Source organism: Lissotriton vulgaris, chromosome 12 (assembly GCF_964263255.1).
Source record: "Lissotriton vulgaris chromosome 12, aLisVul1.2, whole genome shotgun sequence".
Taxonomy (NCBI): Eukaryota; Metazoa; Chordata; class Amphibia; order Caudata; family Salamandridae; genus Lissotriton; species Lissotriton vulgaris.
In genome coordinates this window covers 530,845,786-530,868,145 of record NC_141700.1, presented here as the reverse complement: position 1 = coordinate 530,868,145, position 22,360 = coordinate 530,845,786, and the positions used below count along the sequence as shown (strand labels likewise).

The 22,360-nt window shown below is 42.7% G+C and overlaps 1 protein-coding gene across 1 annotated transcript in view; it reads left to right on the top strand.

The window, feature by feature from the left end:
- Nucleotides 1-22,360, top strand: part of NTRK1 (neurotrophic receptor tyrosine kinase 1) — a 342,566-nt gene that overhangs the window by 265,456 nt on the left and 54,750 nt on the right. Inside the window, exons 12-13 of the mRNA XM_086945321.1 lie at nucleotides 15,352-15,498; nucleotides 17,861-17,991. Coding sequence (XP_086801447.1) covers nucleotides 15,352-15,498; nucleotides 17,861-17,991 — 278 coding nt within the window. The remainder of the gene's footprint in view (nucleotides 1-15,351; nucleotides 15,499-17,860; nucleotides 17,992-22,360) is intronic.

Genomic DNA, 22,360 nt, shown 5'->3' with positions numbered 1-22,360 from the left:
AGCAAAATTGATGTAAATGTTGAGATTTTGCTATAGAAAGTTCATCTTCCAGAAGGTGTCTGCATTTGTTTGAGATCTTAGGTGCTTTAGGCATGACAGAAAATGTTGTCCCACTTCCATTCAGTGTGTCTGTTCAGACTTTTACAGATTCTTGAAGAAGGTGATGGAGATTTCAACAATATTGAGCAGGGGAGTGTACAGTTTGAATTGTTCCTTATACATATCCCTGGTATGCCTGACTAGTTCCCTATCTGTCTTGGTTGTCCTGCAAGCATTCTATCACCTTAATCTACTTCATGATGGCACCATCACTCCGCTTCCTTCCTGAAAGCAGGTGGGATAGGCAAACTTCACAGCTGTTTCCAGCCCTTTTCGTTCCATGCATAGATATCCCAATGTGCTTCATATGTTCCACCTGCCCTGAGAAATTACCAGAATCTCTATTTCTCAAGACAGAAGATGGCAGTGGCCTACTGCATGGATCAGTAGATTGTGGCAGCCATTTTCTAACAGCCAAGCACTGCCCCCTGGTTTCCTAGTTATAATAGTGCAATAGCTATTGTATGTGAATCTTCATTTCGCATTTGAAGCCAAAGCACAAAGCTCTGAGTTCAACTCCTACACAAGCTAAATTAGATGCCTGTGTTCAACAAATATGATGCTAAATCAACTTCATAATTTATACAAACATAAAAAGTGCTTTTTAACAAAAATACAAAAGTAAGCACAAGGTAAGTCAAGGCACACTATTAAATATAATAGTAAAACAAAGAAGTCCCACCGATCCCAAAGAGTTTGCACTCGGGTACAGATGTCTAAGAGTCCCATGTGAAGTGCACCTTGGCCGCAGATATTCATGCACATGTTCTGATTTTGAACTTAAATTTACAATGCGAAAGTTCAAGCGGGAAAGCACGCTTCTAAATTGTATATATGTGCTTAGTTCTCCAGCATTTTGCAGTTTTTTGTGTTTCAAAAACTTCATAGTGAAGAGAGAACAACTGTGTCTTGCTCGCCACTAGCTGGGTGCGAGCCAGAGATCTTGCCATTGGGAATCTTGAGGGATAAACCAAGAATCCTCTTCCTCAGACAGATCATTCATTAGGTCTGTGGCATAGGGATGCCTGTGGTTGGATTAGCTGGACATGCTACTTACTGCTCCTCCAACTCACAGACTTCCAGAGGCATTCTACAATAGAATATGCTTCAGCATCCATCATAGGCCGCCCTGTGCTCAATTTGTAAAATGAGTGCAGGATGTTGACGTTTTTCGGAGCATCCCTCGGCCAAGCGCAAGGGTAGCTGAATGCCAAGACTGACTAATCTTGGTTCCACCTCAAGCCTCTTCCACCACGTTATCTCCCTGCCTCTGAAAATCACTTCTGCAGATTATTTTTCATCCCTGTATTCTCACTGTTTTCCTATCTTTCGCTTCCTTCTTCTTTCTCTCATTTCTCCCTTTCTCTCACTTGCTCTGTCAAAGTCTGATTATGAAATCTGGGCCCTCTTCCCCAAAAATGAGATCTTGGTGCCTCACCCACACAGGCTATGCACTGGGCCCGCCATCTTCAAATGTAAATAAGCACACAGCACGTGGTTCCGCACGAGGCCTCAGGCTTCGCTCCTAGGCACATCCAGCTTCGGGGTCCTTGGGGGAAACAGATAGATTAAGCCCATTTAGGCCCTGAATCAATTTCAAAAGTGAATCAGCAGCTGCTTCCCGCCTGTCAAGGGACAGACGATACTAACAGAGCAGAAAGTACTCTGGGGCCCGTCCGAGGGGCTCTCTGGGTGAAGCTGAACGCGCAGTACTACCAGCGCCTTTGGGGCTCGGTGAAACGTACTGTAAGCAGAACCGTACTTTTGCTTTCGTTCACGGATTTATTTAGAAACAATAGTGGAAAATTACGGGGCATATTATCAACCAGGGTGTTAAAATTATCGCCGCTTTAGCGGCAGGAAACTTCCGCCAAAGCGGCGATAATGGGCTTGATAATATGCCGTAGAGAATTCCCATAGAAACCCATGTTCACAACAGAACATGGGCTTCTATGGGAATTTACAAGGGCATATTATCAAGCCCATTATCGCCGCTTTAGCCGCAGTTTTCTGCCGCTAAAGCGGCAATAATTTTAACGCAGTTTCTTGATAATATGCCCCTACGTATTTTCGTTCAAGTAATCCCCAACACTACTTTCAGCATAGTCTCGTCAGTCACCTACAACTTGGCCCAGTGGCGCTGTGAGCATGGACCCACGTTTGGGCTTACCTATGTCCACTTAGAGAATTACATGGAACATATGTGCCATTGGAACCACGTTGCACCTGACTGAAGAAGCCCAACCAGGTCAAAACCGGTGGTGAGTTGCTTGAGTTTGGGTTAAGAGATGACTCAGGCTAGACTGTTCATATTGGACCAGTACCAGGCCTGATTTGCACACGACTGTGTGTAATCTGTTGTGGCATGGTGGGCAAAAGAAATATGGGTTGGAAGGCTATCCTGAACCATTGGAAGTGGTTTTCTATCTGCAGCAATCCTCCCGTCCCCTTTAGGGCTAAATGTCTGCTTTACCCCTCTGAAAAACTTATTGCTAGGTTTCCACAGTCCCCTTTAAACATGTATTGCCATGTAATCCACTTGTTACCCTTCTTTACAATTCCTAGTAAGCAGGGCCTTCTTAGCAACATTATAGGTCCCTGGGCAAAGCAGTGCACTGGGCCCAGCCTACACAACCACTCACAAGAATAAAAATGTTTAACTGAAAATTAGTGTTAAATTCTGGTCTGCATGGGCCCCTATGCTCGCGGGCACCCTCAGTAACTGCCCAAGCGTGCCCATGTGTTAGAACGGCACTGCAAGTAAGTGCACATTGGGCGTTACACGGTGGACCAGTAAAACAACATTGCTAATATTCACAATCCTCCGGTCAGTTTACATGGCACCATTACAACAATGTCTCGACAATTATGTTTTTCCCAGACAGTACCCACAGTAACCCCAGTAAAGACGACCAGTTTCCTCAATGCCAATTAAACACACATGAAGGGTTTTGATGATGCTTCAGAAAACACATATTGCAAGTTTCAAAAATACTCTTAAATGCACACATTTAGTCAAACATATCAGCTGCCATATATATTATGTCCTAAATATAATTTACAAAAAATGAAATCCTATTAGATGTACATTTATTAACTCCAGTTGGGTGATACTTTTGTAAACGACATTTAGAAGAAAATATTTTCGTTAGACATTATTCTGAATATGTTATTCTGGTATTACACCTCACGTGTCCCATTAAACCGACTGCATCAATTTCACCAATACTCCATTAAAGCACCTTGCCTATATTCACACACTTACACGCACACACAGATAAACAGGCACACACACATACTCTCTCTAAAGCACAAAATCTCTCACACTGACAAACACACATGGATACTCTAACCAGCAATACAAGCACATTATTGTTCATACAGAGGCACTGTTACACACATGGATTCCAGCACAGATAAACTCCTACACACAAGGGTATATACAGATAAACACACTCTTTTTGAGTCTACTGTGGCACCCTTTTCAAGTGGATGGCTGTGTGAACCCTGCAGGTCGCTGCTCCCTGTTCAACGTCATCCATCTGTAAGGCATTGATTGCTCTTCCTTCACCTGCAAGACAATTGTCATATCTATATGTGAGCACAATATTGTGTTCTTTCTTAATGACTTCAAAATTCCTAAAGCACAGCTGTATAACATATAGCAATTTATTCACAGCTGCTAATTGTGGTATAAAGAGTGACTTACATTTTAATCTACTGTTCTTACTCACGATGCTAATGTCCAAGTCTGAAAGTAGTGATATCATGGACTCTTGGATTAAGGGGGCCTCATTTATGAAAAGTAACGCATCACTGGTGAAAACAGCGATGCGTCACTTTTCATTGGGCCCTCCTTACGACATGCTGGATGCTTCATGTTTACAGTATGACGCATCATGTCTCAAGGAGTTACAGATACGTCAGTATTTCTGTCGTATCTGTAGGCGCAAAAATGACGCATTGCCGGAGTGTGTCACAAAAGTGACTCAACTCCATCAATGAGTCATTTCACATGGGCAAGTCCCATTTCAAATGTGCCTGCGTCAGTCTTATGCCTGCTGTGAGGCAGGCGCAAGATATTGACGCATTTGCGTCCTAGAAGTGAAGCGGATTTCACTGCGTGACTTCTACGAGGCTTACTTGCGTCAGAACACCCACCCTGCATACATTATACCTGGCGCAGGTGTAATGTGGCGCAGGGGTTTACAAAGTGACGCATCTATCACTTTGTAAATATGGCGCAACATGGTGTATTTTTTACTCTGCTGGTGCATCACAAAAAGTGACACACCAACAGCGCAAAAGTGACGCAAGGGCTCATAAATAAGCCCACGGGTATCTGTCTTGGTGATTAGTAGATAATAAAGCCAATGTTTCAGAAGCCCCTTGAATGATATAATCACTAATGCCATACTTATGTTGCATAGTCTATATTTTAGCAGTTTATTAATTTCTCTTCTGTAAACTTGCATAAAAATGTACACCAATCATCAGTCTGCTATTCATGTCACAATGTTCAAAGGATAAAATCCCATCCATAACTTTCATCAGTACAGAAATCATATTTTGAAACTATCCATACTAATATAATAAAGAGAGAGCCCAAACCTTTGAGGCGGGTAAACTCAGGAACCACAGCACCAATCACAACACCCAATACAGCGTTGGAAAGGGTAGTTGCAGCAGAAGGACATAGTCTATGCAGATGCCCACCATATACATTTAAAAGGTAAAATAACCATCCCAGCAAAGTAGTCCCTTGTGGGCGTGTCTGTGTTGTGCTGTGGGTGTGTGCTGGGGGCGTGACAAACGCTGGGGGCGTGTGGTACTTTCCGCCCTTCATGCCATATCTCATATCGTGTGCTAATCCCACCCTTCTCCCTTTAAATACCCCTGCACCCCATAATCATAACCCACCCTTACTCCTTAAAATACCCCAACACCCTTAAACACTAACCCATCTTAACCCTATAAATATACCCTGTACCCCAAACCCCAAACCTATCCCTGAACCCTAAAAATACCCATATACCACAAAATCCAAACCTAGCCCTGAACCCTAAAAACACCCCTGTACCCCAAAACTAATACCTATCCCTAAACCCTAAAACTACCCATGTACCCCATAACCCAAAACTATATCTGAACCCTTAAAATACCCAAACACCCCAAAACATATACCTCAGTACCCCATAACATATACCCCTATACCAGTGGTTCCCAAACTTTTTTGACCTGTGGCTCCCTTGACCTAATCGGCAGTTGGCCGTGGCTCCCCACCATTTTTTTACCGGTGGGTGGGTGGTATGTACCTCCTGTTATCTTCCTTAAAGTAATTGGGACGCATTCTTTCACTCATCCAACCATCCGTTCACTCATCCAGCCATCCGTTCTCTCATCCATCCACCCTTTCACTTCACTCATCTATCCATCCTTTTGTCCATCTACCCCCTTTCACTAACTCATCAATCCTTACATTCACCCTTTCACTCATCCATCCATTCACCATTTCACTTATCAATTCATCCATCCACCCATTCACTTGCCCATCATCTACCCTTTCATTCATCCATCCATCCTTTCACACACCCATCCACCAATTCACTCACCCATCAGCTGCCCTTTCACTGATCAATCCATCCTTTCACAGACCCATCCACACTTTTACCCATCCATCTACCTTTCCACCCATACATCCATCTATATACCTTTTCTCTCATCCATACGCCCACTCATTCACTCATCCATCCATCCTTTCTTTCATTATCTATCCATTCCCCCTTTCATTAATGCATTCATCCTTTCAGTAATCCATCCAGCCATTCAGACATTCCTTCACTTATTTACTCACCCACCTTTCCACATTATGAGCTGAGCCTTTGTCTGCAGAGTTGCAGGCAGAAGAGACCTATCAAGAACGAACTACAGCAAGGGGTGGGGTGCGGTGGGGGAGAGTTCACTATGCCCCTGCACATAGGCAGACTGAAAACGTAGAAGTCATGAGTCACACATGATTCAGAAAAGGGGGTGGTGATGGACAGAGTATCTGAATTAAACAGAACACTCGTACCCAGTCAACAGATCAGGGCTTGATCCATCACCGTTTTTTAGCTCACTGTACCATCCCAGCTCAGAACTTGGCTACATGCAAATTAGTCTGTCCCTGGCCCAGTGCATCATGGGAACAGGGCAGACCAAACTACCAAGCCAATTCTTATACTGAACCCCCTTTTTGAATCGTTTTTGGCCACCACAAGTGTGGCAGGGTATACTCAGACATGAGTCCCTTGCTCACTGCACCACCAGGATTCAAGCAAGCCGGGCCGACGACGACTGAAATGCCAGAAACCGGTCCCCGGAAGCTTGTCTCCTTTCCGGTGAAGAATTGGCTTGGTAGTTTGGTCTGCCTTGTTCCCATGAGGCACTGGGTCAGACTAATTTGCATATAGCCAGGTTCTGAACTGGGGTGATGCAGTGAGATTAATAACGGTGATGGATCAAGCCCTGATCTCTTGACTGGGTAAGAGTGGTCTGCTTAATTCAGACACTCTGTTCATCACCACCCCCTTTTTTAATCGTTTTTGGCCACCACAAGTGTGGCAGGGTATACTCAGACATGAGTCCCTTGCTCACTGCACCACCAGGATTCAAGCAAGCCGGGCCGACAATGGCTGAAATGGCAGAAACCGGTCCCCGGAAGCTTGTCTCCTTTCCGGTGAAGAATTGGCTTGGTAGTTTGGTCTGCCCTGTTCCCACGAGGCACTGGGTCAGACTAATTTGCATATAGCCAGGTTCTGAACTGGGGTGATGCAGTGAGCTAAATAACGGTGATGGATCAAGCCCTGATCTCTTGACTGGGTAAGAGTGGTCTGCTTAATACAGACACTCTGTTCATCACCACCCCCTTTTTGAATCGTTTTTGGCCACCACAAGTGTGGCAGGGTATACTCAGACATGAGTTCCTTGCTCACTGCACCACCAGGATTCAAGCAAGCCGGGCCGACGACGGCTTTAATGCCAGAAACCGGTCCCCGGAAGCTTGTCTCCTTTCCGGTGAAGAATTGGCTTGGTAGTTTGGTCTGCCCTGTTCCCATGAGGCACTGGGTCAGACTAATTTGCATATAGCCAGGTTCTGAACTGGGGTGATGCAGTGAGCTAAATAGCGATGATGGATCAAGCCCTGATCTCTTGACTGGGTAAGAGTGGTCTGCTTAATTCAGACACTCTGTTCATCACCACCCCCTTTTTGAATCATGAGTCACACATGATGCACAGTGCCAGGATGTGAGGTTACTGTAACATGGTGTTGTTTCCAGGGCTTTAAGCGGTGTAAAAAAATGGGGAGTCTCTTCAAAGGGGGTGTTGGGTGTAATTAGGAGCGCAGTTTAAAACACCTAGGCTAAAAATCTGCGCTTAGCATAGTGTTGCACCTGACTGGTGTTATGTTGTTTCTGTCATTGCATCCAGATATATAATACAGCAAGTATCATTGCACCAACAACAAGCCAGGACTATTGGCTTTGTCAATGGTTGCTAGTTCCTTAAAATGAAAAAGCAGCAACCATGGCATTGTTGAATATAATATTGAAAATTCTTCAGTTCAATAATGATGAGACAGTGAAAGAAGGTTAACCTGTTCTTTTAAACTTATTTCACAGGCTTCTTTAAATGAAGTGTTCTCTAACATTGCAGCTGTACACTGAGGCAAGAGGAGCCTGCCACATGCTTGAACACCCCTGACTGCCCCATTGTCATTCAGTAAGTGGCAATCAGCCCCATACAGAATTTCCATGGGTGGGTGGGCTGCTCCTGTGCTCCTGGAGGAGTGCGAGGCGGCTCCAGCAGCGGGGGTGACGCCTCTCACAGGGGAGCAGCGCTGCTCCCTGTGATGGCCAGAATTACAGATAAAAGGCATAGGGACGCCCGTGGAATTTACGGACGGTTGGTCAGTGTGCGCGGCGCCCCTGGAACCTCATTACGGCGCACTGGGGAGCTGCGGCGCACAGTTTGGGAACCACAGCCCTATACTCATACTTACCATATCCAAATATTTAAAAAAACATGCTTTTACCATTCATGCATTTACAACAAATTTCGTTGTAAATGTATGCGTGGTAAAAGCATATAAAATGTAATGCCATGCGTTATAATGGCATTGCGCAGTCATGGTACTTTCGTAATGAAAGTATGCGGAATGATGGTATGCGGAAAGAAAGTTGCGGAATAATGGGTGTTTACCCTCCCCCGGTAAGTACATTGGTGGCACGGCGGCCCACATCTCCAGCAACATACTCATATTTTTTCACCACCCATTTGAAAAATGCACAGGTCTCTCTCATTGATGGCCAGCACCGACATACACTTTTAGACACACAAGTTCTAGAATTGCGAACTTTAGAGCTGGGGAGCTACGTTTGAATCTCGGCATCAGCTCAACATCCTGTGATTCCAGGCAAATGGCTTTGTCTCCCCATGCCTACCACTAATGAATGTTTTCTTCTGTAATGTAAATTGTGCCCATGCCATGTTGTCGAGTTCGCGCTATTTAATATTGCAAGGAAAAATAAAGTAGGGAAACTCGAGTTCACACACTACTGAACGCGCACTCTTAAGTGCATCAGCAGTGCACTGTGAATCGGAGCGTTTCACAGGCGTGTCACAGATGAGAAATGCTATCAAAACGAAATCCTACAAAACAATATACTACTGGCCGGCAGCAATTCATACCCGGACAACGTCGGGACGGGCTGCTAGTATTGGATAAAGGTATCACAGTAGCATCATGACAATATATATTTTCTTCAGGCAATGGTAAACAGTTATCATATTACACAACATTCACCCTCATCACATCTTTTTGTTTGGCCAAGACAGGCTCTGCACTCTGTTTTTTTGCTTGGATCCTTATTTTCTCTTTTTTCTCCTTGTTTTCCTGTAACTTTCTGCCTCATGTTGGTACTAACCTTTCTATTTCCATTCTGTATTCCTTTTGTCTCCTAAAAAAAAGATGTGGGAACAATGGAAGATGGGGTTACTCATTCAGTAATGTCACCCATTTCCTTGCTTCCTTTCCTTACATAGAAGGTTTTGTACTTACTACAAAATGTCACAGTTTGTCTCTTTCTGTCACTATTTTATTAAATCATCAGATTTTGTGCTGAACATACTTTCCGACCACCAGCATTGCAATGTGGCGGTCAGAAAGTACATCGAGGGACCAAATAATGCAGCCAGGAAGGCTCCAACCGTCGTTTGGAGCCTTTTCGGGCCTCATCGTAATCGGCCCCTTAATGTGTAAACTTTGGTTGACCCTAGGTTGACCCTAAACATAGCAGCACACTTATTGCTTAGCCTGAGTTAAGATGAGATTATCCAATCAGCCCTAGATCTACTACATTAGTTCCCAATAAACTAACCGATGATACCCAAAACTGTGCATCTGGTATATACCATGTATTTTCCTATGTACCAGGGCCCTACATTCCTTGGCTACTTACACTTGGTTGTTACAACTTCAAGTGAAACTTCCATTGAATGAGAATCATTTTCCTTACAAGCTTTTCATATATAGAATACACTGCCAGATGATCTGCAACTACTAACTCAGCATTTAGAGTTTGAACCATAAAAAACACGTTCTGTACCCTAATCAAAATTTCAGTCACCATTCTATGTCTTCAATATCTTTAGAATGCCTTTGGGTGTACACTGTGCTTCAAAAATCCAAATATCAGTAACAATAAGAAATACCATTCATAGATGCCAAATTATTTCTAGAGGTTTATTGTATTGCTTTTAAGCATGGGCGAATTTTGCGAATCTGGCGTTCGCGAATTTGTGTATTTGCGAACTCGCAATCCGCAAAATCCGCGAATTCTCGCGAATTTGCAGATTTTTTTGTTTTTATAGTGTTCGCAAGGGTTTCTGCCAGTAATGCGAGGATTTTGTACCAGTTCGCAATTGCGAACTTACTTGTTGGCACGCAATGGTCGCGACTATGTTGTTTCTACATCTGGTTCATCATCACGGGTTCACAGCACCCTCTGTTTCAACACTGCCACCCTCTGTTTCACCCATGCCACCCTCTGGTACATCAATGCCACCCTCTGGTTCATCATCATCACTGTAGATTATGGGGGGGGGGAAGGCAAGCACACCTGCCCTGCTTCAACTGACATGAATTAATTTGGGGTTGATTTATTAATGTGTCACTGTTTTAAAATTCCAGTCTGGCACCTGCTTCCTTATCTGTAATTTGCTTTCTGTTGCAGTGCAATTTTTTTTCCAGGACCTTTGTGGCCTACTTGTAGCTATTCTATGATCCGGCTGTGAGGGTCAGAGCAGGGTCATACAATTGTTGCAACTAGCAACTGAACTCTGGAGGGGAAGAACTACAGGGAATGGTTACTAATGATGAATTTGAACTTTTGAACCTGCTGAGTGCTTTCAGTTTAGCAAAACTCGTTTTTCTGCAGAACAGCAAATGTAATGCCCCAAACAAACTTACTTGTGAAAGTTGATTTCTAATCCAAAAGTGATCCAAAGAAAGTCAAAAGGCCTCAAATCCAAAAAAGGGCAGGCAAATGTCAACCTGAGGAGTTATTCTGATAAAAATCATCATTTTCAGAAGGTCTATGCTGCTTGCTAGTGGATTTCTTGTGCAGAATTGCAAATTTTGTAATTTCGCGAGTGCGAGATTGTTGCTGCCCGCCGCACCTACATGTTCGCAATTGCGAACTTACGCCGCATGCTGCAAAATTGTATAACCAAGAAACAAAAATCCGCTGCATGCGAATTTGCGGATTTTCGGTAAATTCACGAGCGTTCGCGGATCGCGAATTTACCGAAAATCCACAAAATCCGCGAGCGGAACGGATTTTCCGCCCATGCTTAATTGCTTTTGATATCACACTTCTGACTTGACATCCTGAGTTCTATGCACCTCTTACCTTTCAGCCCCCTTTCACAGTCACTATTTTACTTTGTTCCACACATAGGGGGTCATTATGATTGCGGTTTTTCCGCATCCTCGGGGCCGGCGGAAGGCACCGCCGGCCCAGAGGATGCGGAAAAACCGCAGCGGACTGACCAAAGACCCACCGCCACATTAGGATGGCTGGTGAGTCCTGGTTTCCGTCCGCAGCTTTTCCGCCGCGGCTGGCTTACAACCGCGGCGGAAAAGCTCTAATATGGGGACGGTGTCTTCCAGACACCGTCCACCATATTAGGATGGCCTGTAAATTATGCTTTTCCGCGGCGGGTTTTCCGCCATGAAAAAGCATACGGAACTTCACTGCGGGGGCCCGTTGTGGGCCCCCTAGGTGAAGGGGGGTGCACATGGGGGTACCTATGGTACCCCCCTGCATTTGCATGCAGAAAGAGGCAGGCACCGCGCGGTTCCTGCCTCTTACTGCATGCAAATGCAATGCGTGCATTTTTAACATTGCGGCAGGTACAGCTTGAAACTCCACCCGCCGCAATGTTAAAAATAGAGGATGTGACCGCAACCCTTGCGGTCACATCCTAATTGCACAGGAGGGAGCTCCGCATGCCATGCGGAGGGTCCCTCCTGCTCTGGGGTCGAGGACGGACGCAAGTCCGTCCGCGATCCTAATGAGCCCCTTGGTCTGCTCGGACATGCCACATGCTTAACCTCACTCCTGTGTCTTGGCATGACAGAAGAATATTCAGCAAAGAAAGCAGTAGAAAGCCAGCTCCACCCAGATCACTGATTCAGTTCCATTGGCTCATTGCCGACGCACTAATAGGATAGCTAGATATGTTATTGAAGTGACTGATTGAGTGAGAACACGGTCATTTTAACAGGTGGACTTTATTGGTTCATGTTATAATTTGATCTGGCCATACCTCTCTATAATTCTAAACTAATGGGAAGAAGTTCAATAATGTAACCGCTTAAGGCAAGAAATTTAAGCCAGTTAATTTTTGGAAAAAGCTCATAGTTGCTTATTTTGTGCTTCATTATTCTGTGCTCGAGGTGGGCATCATTTGGTAAGTGCTGAGGCATTTGGACCTTGGTTTGGTACCTTTAGTTTTTACCTGAGAAGGATCTACTAGTGTTCTTGATATACTATTTTCTTAAACTCAGACTGACCTATCACTATCACTATACAAGAGCAAACCTTTAGTTAACAGCACAAAGGAGCTTGCTCTCTTTGAACACACTTAATAGTTTGATTTCTCTCCACACATTCTCCTCTACATCACCTTCCTTTGTGTCCATACTGTATGTGTTTAGAGATATTGGTTTGTAACATGACATATTGATGTCATAAAAGAAAACATCTTGAAGAAACAGGGTATAGTCCGCATTCAATTGTGTTGGGTCCTAGACTATGAAGACTGGACTAATTACAGGTGATTTGTTAATGTACAACAGATGGATATTGCTGTGATGGAGTCATGCTGTGAGGGAGTGGGTGGGGCAGGGTTGACCTTAGTTCCAGATTTTGAAGATTCATGTTTTAAAATTTCCTATCTTAAATCCTCCATTGTCTGAATCATTATAATAATTCCCTTTTTGGATTATTTCCACTTTGTCATTGTGAATTCCAGCACTGAATTAGTCCTATTCACTTTTTTTAATGCAAGTGTTATCTCACATAAACCAATCATAGAGTTGCACATGTTGCATTATTGTTTTTACTTACACTTAGATTTTTGCTAAAGTGTCTGATATCAGAGACTAGTATGACTATGAAGTATCACAGATGTTTCAAACCAATACATTGTGAAGATATTTCATTATGTTTTGTTCTCAAGGGCATACCACAATTAAAATGTGCATGCAGATGACCAACAATACACTCAATGGGTATCTTGTGTGACTTTTGTTCTTATTGGTATTCATTGTCTACAATTTCCATGCATGCAACCACACAGAAGTAATTCACGCAATTTCAAGCCTAATATATGTATTCCATATGGGAAAAGTGTGCAATTATACACCCTTCTATACTGAATGCAATGTTGAAAATGGGGTCTGCCCAATAGAGTTTGATTACATTAGAAGCGTGCCAGGTACTCTAAAACATTAGGGTATTTAACTAACGTTGTTCTAAAGATACTCCAATATCATTAGTTCTCAACAGCCAACCAAGGTAGCTCATGGATTTCAGATGTAAGCTCAGTGTCAGAGGAACTTAGCATCTGACCTGGTGCCTAACATTTCTATTGGGTCAGCAAAACATTGTTCACAGAACCTGGCCTTTTTTTGCTTTAGAAATGTGAGAGTCAAATGCTTATGCTTCCTATTGGACGTAACCAATCCCTCTTGGTTAAGATCTGCTCATCAGTGATCCCTACACATTACCAGCCTGACCCCAGGCTGTTAAAAGTATTTGCACCCTTGATGAATCAAACTATATTTATTAAGGCTTTAACAAATATTGGTCTAATCCTGAGATTATGAGATCGATGCTCTGTTGAGGACCAGATTTATCACCCACACATGTTTGCATGCGTCTTGTTTTACATAAGTGTACCTATTGCTCATACGTCCCAAACTATGAATGTATGCACTATTCTTAGGGCCAGGTATGAGGTGGAGATGTTGTAAATTCTCAAGCAGGTAACTAAAGAGAGGTTGTGGCCTTACGGCCAGAGCTGCTGACTTTAGAGCTCGGGAACCAGTTTCGAACCTCTGCATCGGATCAGCTTCCTGTGATTCTGGGCAAATCACTAAATCTCCCTGTGCCTTCCAAAAAATGAATGTGTCCTTGTGTAACGTAAGTGGTGCTCTTGTAAAGCGCTCCAGTACCTTCAGGTCGAGTTTGCGCTATATAAAATCTGCAAAAATAAAAAAGTAAAGGTCAAGAACACTCAGAAGGCAAATAGCGCTGGCAATTAGGACTTAATTATTTAACTTGTTTGCTAGCAATATTCAGTTTAATAAGGACAGGCTGCCACATAAATTACATGTATGTTACTGTGATTAGGTACTTGCTTTGAAACATGTAAATAATGAAAAGCATATTTTAAAAATATAAAAAATGAAAATGCTTCATCCACTTTCAAATATGGAATGCTTTTCGATAAAGATACATAACCTATTTTTTTTAATCATCTGAAAGAAATTCAGATTACAACTCTGCATACATTGTGCTTTACTTTCTGAATTCGAAATACAATTTGTATACGTAATTAATTTTAAATATTCAAAAAGAAAACAATGTCAGCTTTGTAACAGTATACTAACTCTGTATTGCAGTCTTGCAAGACACATATATTATATTTACCTCACCAAAGCTACAATCACACCGAATGCATACACCCTGCAACCACATATTAGGCATTGATTTCATAAACACAGTGTATACACACGGTATGTTTCTCTTATTCTCATCAGTATTGTTAATGCAACCAACTCGTTTTACAATGTTATCTGCTCAGACACTGAAAATAGAAATATCCCATCTTATGCAACATTTTAAAACTGACAATGAAAATAACCCACCCCAAAAACAATATATGCAATGCCTAATTTCATATTGCAAACACTACCTACTATGCGTGTGCCTTTCAGTTAAGTGATCGTGTAGGGATGAACCATAAAAGCAAGAGCATACCTCATGTTAAAATGTCCTGCCTTTTTAGTTTTTGTAGTATAGTCACTGTCAGAGTTTTAGTCACATCATCTTCCTTTCAAGTTTTGTATTTTTAGAGAAATTGTTTCGCCTAATCATGCCTCTGGGCAATTCCCCAAAATGCTTATGGTGAAAAATTGTCCAGCAAAAAGTAAAGTGTTTTGTTGTTGTTTTGTTTCAGAAAAGTCTGTGAACAAACGAAGAAGGTTTAAATAAAATGTTGGAATAAATGTCTGAAAAAGTTTGGCAAAGACTTTTCTGCGAAATTGCCGAGCTTTACATGTTTTCTTCCTAAAATTGATCTAAAGAAACCTAACCCTTCCTGCTTTTTTTGTTTGATTCTCAACTTTAAAAAGCATATGAAACCATATTACCATAATTTCACTTAACCGCTTTTCAAACCCATCTTTCTTAGTATAATAGTTTTCATCGTAATTTTATGTTTCACATTTGCTTTTATAACTTTTATAGAAATCGTGATGCTTTTAGATAAAGTGTTAAAGACAAAAGTTGCACTGCTGACGATGCAAACTTCCCTATAGTTCCTGGAATTAGTACAACATTACTACTAATGTATGGTGGACAAAAGAGGCGTGTATCTGTGCATCTATTTATACCTCTATCATCTCAATTTCTTCCCTAGGAGCAGCTGTGTTAGCACAGGAAGACGATTTAGCCATGTCTCTTCATTTTATGAACTTTGGTGCAAGCCCACTGTCGTGTGCTGAGGGAAAGTTGGATGGACTGAAGACTAATTTCATTGAGAACCCACAATACTTCTGTGATGCATGTAAGACTAACTATGGGCTACCTTCCAAAAGTACATTGTAAAGCTATTGGTAGAAGGAGATACTGCTGTCAAATATCTTACAACCATTTTCCAGGATATCTGTGATTAATAATGAGTGGATGGCAAAGCAGGAAAAATGTCCCTTCATGCACTTCACGTCGTTTGTCCAAAACGTCTCTGGTTTTAAAAATGTTGAGCATGTTGTGATATTTTGGAAAGATTGTAGGAAAATCCAGTATGTATCCAAAAGAAATTCGATTTAGACAAAGTATTGTATTCTATAATGGTTTTTGTGGGAGAATAGGTTCTGAAAAAGAAATCTAGGATTTTCGCCCAGCAGCAAAGCTTTGCGAAGTTTACAAATAAATTGTACAAAAAACTTTGGAACCTTCAGAAAATACATTTCAGAGCGTAGGCTTAGGGAAACTGTGGATGAAATTTACATTTCTCCCACCACTAGGAATGATTAGGATAGTTAAGGGTATACACCTGTTACAACGCATTTCTTACAACGCAATACTGTTACAACGCTACTTTTACAACGCATACCATTACAACGCATTGCGCTGGGGGGCGCTCTAGGATAGGGAATAAGTATAATTTATCATCCAACACCTTCCCTAGGGTCCACGGGGACTGGAGTTAGAATAGTAAATTATACTTACCACTATCCAGCACCTCAAAGCGATATGCGTTGTAATGGTATGCGTTGTAATGGTCGCGTTGTAACAGTAGGTAGTTGTAATGGTATGCGTTGTAACATGGTACATCCATAGTTAAGGCAAGCAAATAATTTGTTGAGAGTGTGCCAAAGAGTTTGCTACAGGAAGTGAGTATAGTTATTTAAAAAGTGACTTTTGATAAAAGGGACAAATTGAGCAGGTAATATACAAAAGTATGCAAAGAATAAGACAGAACAAAGAGATGTACATGCAAAGACAGAAAGAGGGTGCAAGGCTGTGAATACATTTGAAGACACAACACAAGTCACGTACAGACAAAGTGAATTGAAGTTGAAGCTTCTACCCAAAAGACTATGGGGCATGATCACAAGGCAATTGTGCCACCGGAGCGTCACTTTTTCTGATGCTCCGGTGGCGCAATGCCCTGCTCCATATTTACAAAGCAGTGCGAAGCCACTTTGCATGTCTTAATGCTGCTTTGTAAATATCATACCCTTTCAAGTAGGTATCTGCTTGAAAGGGGCGTGCAATGGGTGTTCCACCGCAACACTCATGGTTTTTTGTCCCTGCCACAGATTTACAAAGATCTGTAAATCTGAGGCAGCGCCAAAACTCATGCCACTGAAAAGCAGGCATTAGAGTGGCGCAACGAGGAGAAATACTATTATTTCTCCTCATTATTTGCTCTTTCTACGTGTGCTGCATTCTGCAGCACACATAGAAGTAGCAAATCGCTATAATGATTGTTTATGTGCAAGAAGGTTTCCCGTTCTGCACATAAACGATCATCTCTTGCAATGCAGGCACCCTTGCACCTTGTTGCAAGGGTGTCTTTGTTGGCACTAGGCAGTGTTTTTAGTGCCGACACAAGGGAAAACACAGGGGTGCGCCTTATTCTTGTGAAAACGATGCAGCCCTGCTTTTTTTTAACACCTTCGCTGCTGCGGCTATTCCGCCGCAGCGCTAAGGGGGCGAGGCGGCCGCGCGGCGCGCACATGCTGGTGACGGAACCGCTCCGTCACCAGCCTCAGTTGAGCTGTGCTTATGATGGAGCGGTTCCATCATGGCCCGCACGCTCAATGGAATGCCCAGCGCAGGCGCGGCAAGCGGGCCATGACGGAACCGCTCCGTCATCAGCACAGCGCTACCGCGGCTGATGACGGAGCGGTTCCGTCATCAGCATCGAAGAGGCTAGATGACGCAGCATGGTACTGTTAAATTGCGTGCAGCGCTGTACTGCGTTTCTTCTTCGTGAATATGCCCTTCTGTGAGGTGAAGGGACGCTGGAATTATAGGTTGGCCACACTGTATAAATGGCATAAAAAGGTAGGCTACCAAAAGGGAAGACCTCAGTGACAAACAGAGATTCAGTGGGGGGGGGTAATATGTCATTCTCAATTAATAGTTTTGGGAAGAACACATACAAAATGCAAACTTGAGCCACATTAAAAACGCTTGAAAGAATTTTAATTAATATAAGTAACTTAAGAACCTCTATCACAATCAGAATTAAAGACTAAAGAGACTCCAACCTAACATTGAGAATGTTTTACTTTTGATATTTACTCTGAGGCCTAACCGTGTGGTTGTGTCACGGGATCAATAACTATTATATGATGTTTTCAATGGATTAAAATGGACTTAAAAGCACACAGATGGAATACTTCTTTATTTTGCAGGTGTCCATCACATCAAAAGGAGAGATATCACACTTAAGTGGGAGCTTGGAGAAGGGGCCTTCGGGAAAGTCTTCTTAGCAGAGTGCCTTAACCTAACTGCAGAAGAGGAGAAGATGTTAGTGGCTGTCAAGGTAATGTCAATGATGCTTATACTTCTGCTTAAAATCTTCTTGGCAGACTCTGTGGACCTATGCCATGCACATTCTGAAATCAGGAGTCCTTGACTTCCCGGCCCATTCTTCTTCCTTTATTACCTCTTTATACTTTTTGATATTTTTTTCCTCACCATATCTCCATCTTTCTTTACCTGGTATCAGATGTTTTTCAATTCCTGTTTGTTTTCTTCTGTTCATTTTCTCTCTCCGTCCTTCCTGTCTCTCCCAGATCAATTGTTATTTCTGTGCCAATGAAGCAAGCAAAGCCTAAAAGTACAACAACATGTTCTGTAATATTTTGGGCAGAAACCTGACACTACAACAACATGAAAAGATGGAAAACACAGTTCTACAAAGAGAAATGCTTAGTGCTGATTAAAAATATACAAGCTTGAAAGTGGTGAGCCGTGGCCATTGATAAAATAGATGGGCAGGAGGGCCTGGTGGAGTATCCAGTAGTTGCTGGAAGGAGGAAAACTACTCCTTGTCTCTTGTAGGTAGATGACTAGCACTAGGCCTCTTGATACAATAGTGGTAAATAGGTCTTTGTCCTTCCCATTTGTACAGCCTCAAGGTACCCTGATTCACTTTAACTCACAATGTCCCCTTAAAATCAAGGAACAGGCACACGCCCAGTGGGGGAAAGGTGATTGTAAGGTGATTTCTTGATATCTGTAATTGTCACTGGGTGAAGTAATTCAAAGATTGTAGGTGTCACTTTCAGGGAGGAGAAGAGGAAGGACCATTAAAATGTATCTGAGCTGCAACGTATATGCGCAGACTAACTACGCAATAATATTGTTTATCTTGTACACTACCTAGATAATGTTTGGTTATGAAGCTATAGAAATAGTTGTAGGTTTAGTATTTCAGCAGATTCATTAACTTATAAAGCAGTGGGGACTTCTTGGTGTGAGGATTCTTTATGTGACGCCCCCACAGATGAACAGTCTGAGGGTACTCTGATCACTTATTCGTGCTAAGTTTGATCACAACTATATGGAATCCTGTAGTATGTGCAGATTTAAATCAATGCTACTTATGTTTATATCTGTGTGATCTTTGGTGGAATTGAGTAGCTTTCCATCTTAAACTAAGTGGAAAAAAACCTATGTTAACAAAATCCACCTGATGCCATTTTTGCTTCTATTCAGCAGAGGATTAATTGGGACAGGCTCCTGTTCATCTGAAAATGTGGAGGAATTTCTCTTACACCCAACTCTAAAGCAGACCCTACTACATATGCATGTTAGATGATTGTACCCCTTAATCTCTGGTGTGGGACCATGAAAAGACACACAAAGGAGTGGGTTATCATCATTGAGTCATAACTTTCCATGTAGCAGCATGTGAAAACACTATCGGGCAAGTGTTTTGGAATACTTCGCATGCTCAAGAAGATTTTCCCCTGGATCCCGCTCTCCACCAGAAAGGTTCTGTTACAGGCACTCCTAGTCAGCAGGCTTGACTATGGAAATGTCCTGCTGGTGGGGATGAGGCAATATCTATTTTCCAAACTTCAAGTCGTACAAAACACGGCGGCACGCCTAGCTCTTAATAAACCTGTATATACTCCTTCTCTTCCATTACTGAATGAGCTACACTGGCTCCCAATGAGGAAAATGGCAGTCTTTAAACTCCTGTGTCTGGCGTTCAAGGCCCTGGTTGGCCCTGGTCCAGAATATATAAGGAGGAAATTAATATGGTATACTCCTATTAGGCAGTTAAGATCTAGTGGCCATAGGCTCCTCCAAATTCCTAGAATCAAAAAGGCTAGGATGGGGGGACGTGCTTTCTCTTATGTTGCCCCCATGCATTGGAATGCACTACCAGTTGACCTGCGATCTTGTACCACACACATGGCCTTTAAGAAGAAATTAAAAACATGGCTATTTTAGGGCACCTACTTAGTATGTCATTGTCTGCTTTCCCGGGCATCGAGAGATCCCTCTGGGGATGATTCGTACGCCATATAAATAATAATAATAATAATAATAATAATGATCCACTTCCCCGTCTTTAGGTGGCCTTGTGGGCAGGCTGCTGGGTGTCATGCATCTGCTGCCCTTCGCTTCCTCCTCTTCAGCAAACCTGTCAGTTGGCAGAGAACCAGGTGCTGCTGAGAGTGGGAAACTCTGGTCGAAATGGGAATAGGTGAAATATGTAGGTAAAGGCATCAACAGCTTTCTAAAGATAGATAACAAGGAAAGAATGACCACAAAATATATACTACATTGATAGGTATTTGTGAATGTGGTATGGTAGGCTTCTGCCTAATTTTTTCATGTCTTTTTCGAGGGGAATTTTCATGTAAACTTTTCAACTTTAAGGAGTTGCAATTTTTTTTTATTTCTGAGGCTGAATTTCACATTGTATACACTCCTAAAATTCTACAGTACAATTTATTATTCAAGGTGTTCAAGTGAAGTTTCCTGGGGCATCCAAATCAAGTTCTTATGTTGAAATGTATTGTTTGTGTTGGTTGTCGTCAATGGAAGAATATATGTGTTTTATGTAGTGCACTGGAAAGATCTTTATCGCAAGACTCATTAGTATTTAAGAGATAGCTTATGATTTGAAAAAAGGCATTCTGTATTTAGCTATGTATTTTGCTATTTTTGAGACCCCCTCAATGTCCATTTCTCGCTGCTTCATAGCATTCGCCTACTAAAGACTGGACCACAATGGGGCAACAATCCAGTTCCCGGTGCCAACTCACCATTGCTCGAAAAACGAGATCACAAGTCGGGCACAATTATTTGGCATCTGCTTCCTTGGATTTCAACAGTTGAAATAGCAATAGCAAGCGTGCTGTTGGCGCACACTGGAAAGGGGATTAGCAAGCACGGTTGCCATGTTATTCCCCATTCCCATTAGTTAAATGTTGAATCAAGTGCAAACTGCACACTCTTAATTGGTGCACCCTGGCTAATGTAATTTGTGTGTGTGCAGCTTGCACCTGCATTGTTGCTGGTTTATCGCGGTCAGGCCCTAGGTATACAATAAGGAGCTGGTTGTTCTTGGTGAGTGCCAAGTGCCCTCTGGTTGTTGAGATCCAGTCCCGCAGCAGAGTGGGAGATGGTCCTTGTCTGATCTGGTCTGCCCTGCCAGATAAAATGGACTGTGTTTAAGTGGGCTTTTGTAAACAAGAAATGAAATGGAATTAGTGCCCTGGACATACCCAGGATCAAACAAGGATAAAAAGGATCAAATACCTACCTACACAGGCCAGATGGAAGAATTTGTAAAATGTAAACAAGAGAATTCTACTGTACATATCAGCCCTGGGTTCAAGTCCACTTGCGGCTAGCTTTTGAAAACAGGGCCATCACAATGGCAGAGGGGCAGTGCATCCCAAGACCCATGCTTTTGGAGTGCCAGTATCAGAGTCTGAAAAGCTATTGATGGGTTTATGCAGCAAGCCTGTCATTTCTCACTTAATGATGAGGCAACCAACAGGGATATGCCACTGGATGGATGCTGCAGCTTTTATCTTTTATTGGCATACATGTTTGTTCTTATTGAGATGTTCTTGACACCTGGGACAAATGTAAGAAGTGAGCCCCACATCTAGTGGCTAGTGGCAGACCCCACAAAAACCTCTGACATGGCTTTTGGAAACCCAAAAAGTTCTATAAGCTGGAGTATTCTCAAAGCGAGTTTGTGCGACAAATGTGTTCATTTTGATAAGTCCTTGTTAACAAAAGATTGTAGGGTGTTTGGTTTAGGAGTCCTTATAAAATAATTATGATGGCCTCACCATTGGCCCCCAGATCATTGGACTGACTGGCAAAGGCTTCGGCCTCTTGAAGATGCTGCGGAAATTTCTTCCGCTGCTCTCGCTGAAGCATAGAAAGATTATCGTCCAGGCCTTGATAGGTTCGCGTCTGGATTACGCAAACGTTCTCTATCTTGGCCTGCCGAAATATCTTTTGGCCCGACTGCAGATTGTGCAGAACTCTGCGGCTAGAGCCATTTTTGGCCTCCAGCGCAGAGCTGTAGCCACAGAGCTGTTAAAGAAATTACACTGGCTTCCAGTCGCTAAAAGGATCGCTTTCAAGGCGCTTATTTTTGCCTTCAAGTCCCTTCATCGGATAGGCCCCAAATATCTTCAGAAACGCTTGGCTTTTTATGTGCCTATCAGGACGCTACGATCTGCATCTTTATCCAAAGCCTTGATTCCCCCTATCCGCCTGACTAGAATCTGAGGACGCTCCTTTCGATTTCTAGCGCCTCAAGGCTGGAACGACCTGCCTGTTCTGCTCAGGAAAGCTGATGACTTGCTCTCCTTTAGAAAAGGACTTAAAACCTGGCTTTTCACTCAGTAATGGTTTCGCTTCCTTTC